Here is a 7,342-nt window from a genome sequence, read left to right as displayed (position 1 = left end):
TTTATATAAAAGTACTTTAGCCTATAGAAAGGTGGAAAAGATACAGACTGAGGTCATGTGATTTTAATTTATTCTCTTAAAATATGCATCATGGATTTATTTATTCACAATAATTTTATTGGCATTTCTATTGATTACTGTTTTGAATGTTAGCAGATACACTTTGTGCTTTAGGTTTATACTCGAGTCAATATAGTTTTCCTGTTTTTTTTTAGGTAAAAGTAGGTATCTGGGTTTATATTTAGATCAGTTGTTATTTGAGTATATAGAGAATTCAGTATTTAATTTCATAAAACGTCCCCAACCAAGGATTTCCCCCTGTTGTCCAGTGCCACTTCAAGCACTGAAGCCTTTTTTCAGAGATTAGACAAAACAAAACCTGGATATAGTTGTGGCGGGGGGGGGGGTTAAAACCGTTTGTGATTCTCTCAGTCTCTTTTTGCCACCAGCTCTATATCTAAAAAAAACTCCCCCCATGGGACACAGATATAACACATTCCATAGTGTTTTAACCTTTCCCAGGTAATACAAAAATACATTTTATTTTCCACTACAGCAAAGTTCTGGGAAGGGGAGGAAGAAGCAACAAAGGAGTTGGTAAGGTGTGCTGCAAGAAAGGAAGCATGCAAGGTGATTGGCATAGAGGTGAGCCTCAGCTTCTAATGTGATGCTTCCCTTCTTCATCTCCAGTCACAGGGTGGAGATGGGACCTGTAAGTGAAAGTAATAAAGCAGAACTCCCCCACAGGACTACAGAACATATCCACCTTATGGGGATACGATGGGGCATGTTCTCAACAGGGTAAAACAACCGTGCAGAAACAATTGTTAGCTCACTAAAGGGCGGTCAGAGCTCACTGGGCTTCTGGCAGATCAACAAGTACACTTCTGTGCTTGAAGTGTTTTAAAATCGGAGAAGAGTAACAGCTGCCCAGAAAAATGGGGGAGAGGTTAAATTGAGTTGCTTTTTCTGTTCCTCGTAGATGAAAAAAAGGTTTAACTCTGGCAGTGATAAGAGAGCCCATATCAATAATTTATTTTTTTTCCAGGAAAATGCTATCCATATCCTCAAAACAGCTTCTTCCTAAGATGTCATTCTTCCTTTGGCTACTTGGTAACTTCCAACCCTTCGAAAGTGGCCATGGTGTCATGGACTTATCTCCTGAATTGCTGTATTTACATTTATCACGGAGCCATGATTTTATCTTCGTATAGCGACGTTCATATGTAGGTTCCCACCTGTGCTGCACTCTGTCCAACTTCTTTCACCAAGAATGAAGGTCATTTAGACCCTGTGATAGTTTCATATATATTTGTATAATAAAACAGCACGGTTTATGGGAATATGTTTGGATAAGTAACAATAGTTGAGGACTGTTGAGATATTCTGCAGTTAGGCTTTGCTTCGGAGCTTTATTAGATATAATGATTATCATAGAAATACTTCAGTATTTTAGTCACCTAAATAAATCCATTATGGAAAACTTCAAGGTAGATGTTGATTGTCCAAGAATAGGATGAGACGTGTGAAATTTTGTGAAGCCACCCTGTTCCTATGCCATAATCTAATCACGTGGTACCACAAATTTTGATTCAGGTAAGATAAAGGCTGAAGTGATGTGAATTGTCAGACTTCCAGTAGAGATATACAAACAGTTGTGGGTGATGGATGGTGTTTAATGCCTCCACCCATGTTTGGGGATGGTTGTTCCAGTTTAACTTAGATGACCTATTTTTATCAATCTAGTTGTTTTATCTGTCCAAGACCTGCACCTCATTTTCTTTATTCTCAATTAGCATCTGCTTTGACACAATAAAGTGAATAATTATTACACAGTATTTTATATAGCACCAACATATGATGCAGCGCTGTTTAAAGTCCATAGTCACGTCACTAGCTGTCTCTCAAAGGGGCTCACAATCTAATGTCCCTACCATAGTCATATGTCATTACGGTTACGGTTATATGTCTAAGGGAAAGCCAATTACCTTATCTGCATGTTTTTGGGATGTGGGAGGAAACTGGGGTACTCAGAGGAAATCCACGCAAACATGCAGAGAACCTGCAAACTCCATGCAGATAACATACTGGCTGAGATTCTAAACTGGGACCAAGCGCTGCAAAAGCCAGGGTGCTAACCACTGAGCCATCGTGGTGCCCAATTATGTCTTTAATTGTTGTGGTGACATTAACTTAACACTTAAAAAAATGGTTGAAATTTTTCTTAAGATTTACAAAACAAGTCTAGGTGACTATGAATAACCATCTCTAGCTAGAGCAGTGTTTCCCAACCTTCCTAACATGGGGGAACCCTTGAAAAAACTTTCATGTCTTTTCGTGAACCCTGGCTATAGTTACTATATCCACAGATCACAGTATACTAGCATGGTGGTCAGTTGGAAGAATTCCTCTTACAGTGGTGCTTGGTGGGGAAAACCTCACCATTACAGATAGCCAAAAAGATCATTGGTATCAGTTAAACTGACCATATTAAAACAAATTGCTCATTACTCAAGGAACCCCCAGCAACCTTTGTAGGAACCCTGGTTGAGAAACACTGAACTAGACCATGACCTGAATGGAAACCTTCACAGATTTAGGTATCTTTTTTTTTTCTCTGTGTATTAGAATTGTTTAACATCAAGGCCTTAAAACTTTATGGATCTTTACAATTATTTTTTTCTGTTCTTTTTTTATCCCACCACTAGGTTCATCATAACCATGTCCATTCGCTCCATTTTCTTCTTCTTCCTCTTGTTTTTCTTGGGTTTCTTCTTCTACCAGTTTGTCTATGTCAGTCAAAACCCTCACATCCCCTCTTCCGTTCAAAAACAGAAGAAACCTGTGCACATCCTTATTATATCTTCCTGGCGCTCTGGTTCTTCATTCCTTGGGCAAATCTTTAACCACCACCAAGATGTGTTCTACCTCTTTGAGCCTGGACATTCCATCTGGATGAGGTTTAGGAAAGAAGGAGCTACGCTACTTCATTACCTGGTCAGGGACCTGATCCATTCACTCTTTACCTGTGATGTGTCTTCACTTCAGCAATACCTTCCCAGAGGGGGGAAGCAAATTTCTGAAATGAGTTTCTTTTCAGAAAGTCGTGCTTTGTGTTCTCCACCATCTTGTTCTGGCTACATCCCATCAGGGGGTTTTGATCGGCAAAAATGCTTTTACCGTTGTAAAAATGCAACATTGGATAAAATGGCAGAGGCATGCACTAAATATAGTCATGTAGTGATGAAAACAGTTCGCATTTTTGACTTGTCTGTTCTCCTTCCACTTTTCCGAGACCCTGCTCTTGATCTACGGATTCTCCACCTTGTAAGGGATCCTCGAGCTGTGGCATCGTCAAGAAAATACTTTAGTCTCAGCGTTGATGACCGTATTGTACTTAAGGGGTTTATTGGGAACAACAATATCGCTAGTACCCAGGTCATGGAAAAAATTTGCAATGCTCAGTTAGCCATTAACAAACTGGCCATGGCAGCTGTCCCCGTTTTGCACGACCGATACATGCTTATACGTCATGAGGATCTGGCGCTGGAACCAGTTAAAAATGTTAAAGATATATATGAATTTGTTGGTCTAAAAATGTCTGATGATATGGAGAGGTGGATCCATAACATTACCCATGGCGAGGATAAAGAGAAAAGAGGGTTCATGACATTTTCAAGGCAATCATCAAAGGTTGTCCAAAAGTGGAGAACAACCATGGACTTTAAAAATGTGAAAGAGATTCAACATGTTTGCAAAGATGCCATGGAGCATTTTGGTTATTTGCCAGTGAAATCCATAAAGGAGCAGAAAAACATGACCTTGGATCTTATTTTATAGTGGAAATCACTTTTCTTCCCTTTGGCAGCAGATAGGTATTAAGGGACAAAAAGTGAGTGGAATCTCTTTAGCAGAGACATAACAAGCAACAAATACATTTTGTAGATGGTTGTGTAGGGGAATGGCTTTTTTCTATCTGCTAGCGGAGTTGTAACTTTGTAAATTGCAAATAAAGTTGTTGAAGTGTTTCCTGCTCCTGATAGTGTCCTTAGAAACCCCACCAGGATATAAGTAAATGCAGGAAGTACAGGGGCAGAGAGGAGAACATGTGCTCAGGCAGGGTAGGTGCCTGCATTCCTTCCAGAACACACTGACTGCTGTGTCTGTGTGTAGGGCAGTATTATATCATTACCCTCTATAATAATGGGGTATATGTGATATCTGTTATCAGAGATTATTTCCCTCTGTAATCATGGGGTATATGTGATATCTGTTATCAGAGATTATTCCCCTCTGTAATAATGGGGTATATGTGATATCTGTTATCAGGGATTATTCCCCTCTGTATTAATGGGGTATATGTGATATCTGTTATCAGAGATCACTTTGGGAAATCCCTACTGTCAGTGTATCAGCTACATACACAAATATATATTGGCTCTGCCCTTTCAGTTATCTTTGCTGATCTGCGTCCCCTGTCTAGTTACATCTAGCATAGGTTAGGCATCCGAGGGCCCATAGGTAGCAGAGGTCCGGTTGCATTGGCAGATACCTGTGATTGCACGGGTCTAAGTGGTAGTGCAGATAGATTGTCCCAGAGACTTTGCCTGCATCCCTGCAATCCAGGATCACAGCATACACAGCACAATTGTCAGTTTGAGGATTTCCTTGCTCCTGTTTTCAGGATCATCTCCTCAGGACATCTTTGCTACAATCGATTCCAGAGGTCTCTGCAACTCATCCTGACACGGATCATAACTGGAGGTATTTGTGGTTATAGACTGTATTTATACCCGGGTATATCTGTGCACCATTCTCTTGCTGTTTATTGATTGTATATATTGTTATTACTGTTTTTTTTTGAGATATAAAGTTTAGAAATACTCCAACCTGTGTGTTCATTTAGCTGCAATGGTTAATGTTGAATACTGGGTGTTGGGGTTCCTCAGGTGCTGTTTAATATTCCTGTTACTTATTCTGGTTAATGTCCCAGGAAGGGAGCCCCTCTGCTAACAGAGACCCTGTCCTGGGTGGAGGCACTGCCAACTTTATTACTATCCTCACTCTTCCACATAGCGAAGGCCCGGGATCTTCTCTGTTATCTACAGGTTAGCACCATAGCCTGCTTTGTGAGGGGCATTTACATGACCCCCCCCCCCAATAACAGGGCTACAGTTGCTTATAATAAAAAGTTCTTTGTCTCTCTAATGAGAAAATTACTTATTTTAAAAACTCTAATAGGAGGAGCTGGAACACACAAAGGTGGACAAGAACAGTCAGGAATCTATATATGCTCCCCCCACCCCCCAGCTACTCCCTTCCAAAATTTAGAATTTGGGGTTTGGACAGGCCCCTAATTATTTATATTTTAACTGATATGTGTACATTCCTTTGTAATTTTATGTTTAGAAAGTCGTTGCTTACAGTACCTATTGTTTGCTCATTCCATAGTTTACAATGGGCTCATATGACCCGAATCTTTTCAACCATTCTTACTGTGAAATATGTGACACCTCTGTAGAAATATCTGTTGTGTATTTGCATCCTGTACATACAATAAATGACATTTAGACAATTTACCCAACCTAGCAAAAGCTGGACAAGGATGACATATTGATGATGAAAAAGTGAAGCTTTTTTCAAAAAGTTATTACTTTGCTGTATGTTGTGGCATTTTAGCAATGTGTTCATGTAGAGAAAGAGTTCATCTTTTATAAAGGCTTGTTTAGATCTTTCCATTGTGTCGTTTTGCAGGAATGGACACGTTACGGTGCTATTCATTGTCAAAGGTAGCCCACCATATTAACCTATAGCACATGCCTTGCAGTAGCATCAATTTTAATTGGGATGCCTTAAAACAAAGCATGTGTTATAACACATATGTACTACCCATAAACACCAGGATGGACAGTTGTGAATGGCCCCTAATGTGTATGTCATGTAGAGACATTTGCCATCTGCATCTAATATATATATTGTGTTTAAACCTTCATCCACAATTGTATCTACCTTGGTTTTTGCTGCCTCCAGCATGTATAGTCTTTATTGTGTACCCGTGGGATTCTTTTTAAACTTCTGCCTTTAGGTAGGAAATATCTCCTGCCATATGCACAGATAGATTCCTAAGTATTCCCAAAGTTTGTAATGCAGTGGTGTCCCATACTAAAAATTGGCATTTGGAGTATACATGATCACATGATCCCTATTTAATGTACAGCGCTGCATAATATGTTGGCGCTATACAAATCCTGTTTAATAATAATAATCACATGAAGTTTTCTCCTTCCCAACACCAACTGCCTAAGGTCTAAGGTCATTTCCATTCATTATATTTCAGTTCTTTCAATTGTGGAAGCTTAGCATCACTATGGGGGTCCACATGCAATCATAGAATGCCCACTCTCTCAGATTGAACTGTATTTTGTATTGGTATAATGCATCTCAAGATCCAGTCAATACTTTCATCAGGTTTGCTGGCTATTGAAAGGTTTGATAAGATGTTATGATAAGATATGATGTGTATATAAGCTGTATGCAGCACCCATTATTTCAAGATTATATTAGCATGTTAATGAGTTAACAAAACCAGAAAAGGCAAAATAGCTTTAGGATCTCAATGCAAGCCTAAAACCACACATAACACAAGTTCTTGGCATGTGACTTTTATATGCAATGTGCTTAGTGAACTTTTATTATTTAATACAATTAATACATTGTTTTAATATATTGTTATTAAATATTGCATGCATTTGTATTTTTCTTTTCTTTACAAATCTTGCAATGTATGAAAACTCAATAATATCTAAAATTTCACAGAAGGGATTATATTACTGTCATCACAAAATGTGATTACAATATACTATTCAATAATAAATCTGTAGACCACAATGGTAATCATTGTAGTCAATTGGTCTTGAAACAAATTACTGGATGACTGATAGTCATGGTACAGCAGGAGATTTTAGTGGCATACATTTCTTTTACATGATATTTCTTTAACATTATATTATTAAAATATGTAAAAGAAAGAATTCTATTCCAATAAAATTTACTTTCAAAACAGTATTTCACTGTGCAGAATTGCAAATTCATGGTTTCACATATCATAGTGGACTCTATTTCTCATATTCTTATATTTGGTACTTGGTTGCTAGAAATAGCATTAAATTCCTTCTTATATCAATTGCATTATATTAAAATACCAATGCGTTTTGTGACACTACTTCTCTGGCTATATTTATATTCGAGGGAGAGAATCATATGATCTTTCAACAAAAAAGGCCATATTAGATGTGTGTGTGATGTTTTCACAGGTTTGCATGATCAAGGTAATAATTACAAC

At 38.3% G+C, this 7,342-nt stretch overlaps 1 protein-coding gene across 1 annotated transcript in view; it reads left to right on the top strand.

Moving 5' to 3' along the window:
- Positions 1 to 4,800, top strand: part of LOC140343579 (carbohydrate sulfotransferase 6-like) — a 6,412-nt gene extending 1,612 nt beyond the window's left edge. The window contains exon 2 of the mRNA XM_072430292.1: positions 2,709 to 4,800. Coding sequence (XP_072286393.1) covers positions 2,722 to 3,840 — 1,119 coding nt within the window. The 5' untranslated portion in view covers positions 2,709 to 2,721 and the 3' untranslated portion in view covers positions 3,841 to 4,800. The remainder of the gene's footprint in view (positions 1 to 2,708) is intronic.
- The last annotated feature ends 2,542 nt before the right edge of the window (positions 4,801 to 7,342 follow it).

Source organism: Pyxicephalus adspersus, chromosome Z (genome assembly GCF_032062135.1).
Source record: "Pyxicephalus adspersus chromosome Z, UCB_Pads_2.0, whole genome shotgun sequence".
NCBI lineage: Eukaryota > Metazoa > Chordata > Amphibia > Anura > Pyxicephalidae > Pyxicephalus > Pyxicephalus adspersus.
This window is presented reverse-complemented; position numbering and strand designations above follow the sequence as displayed.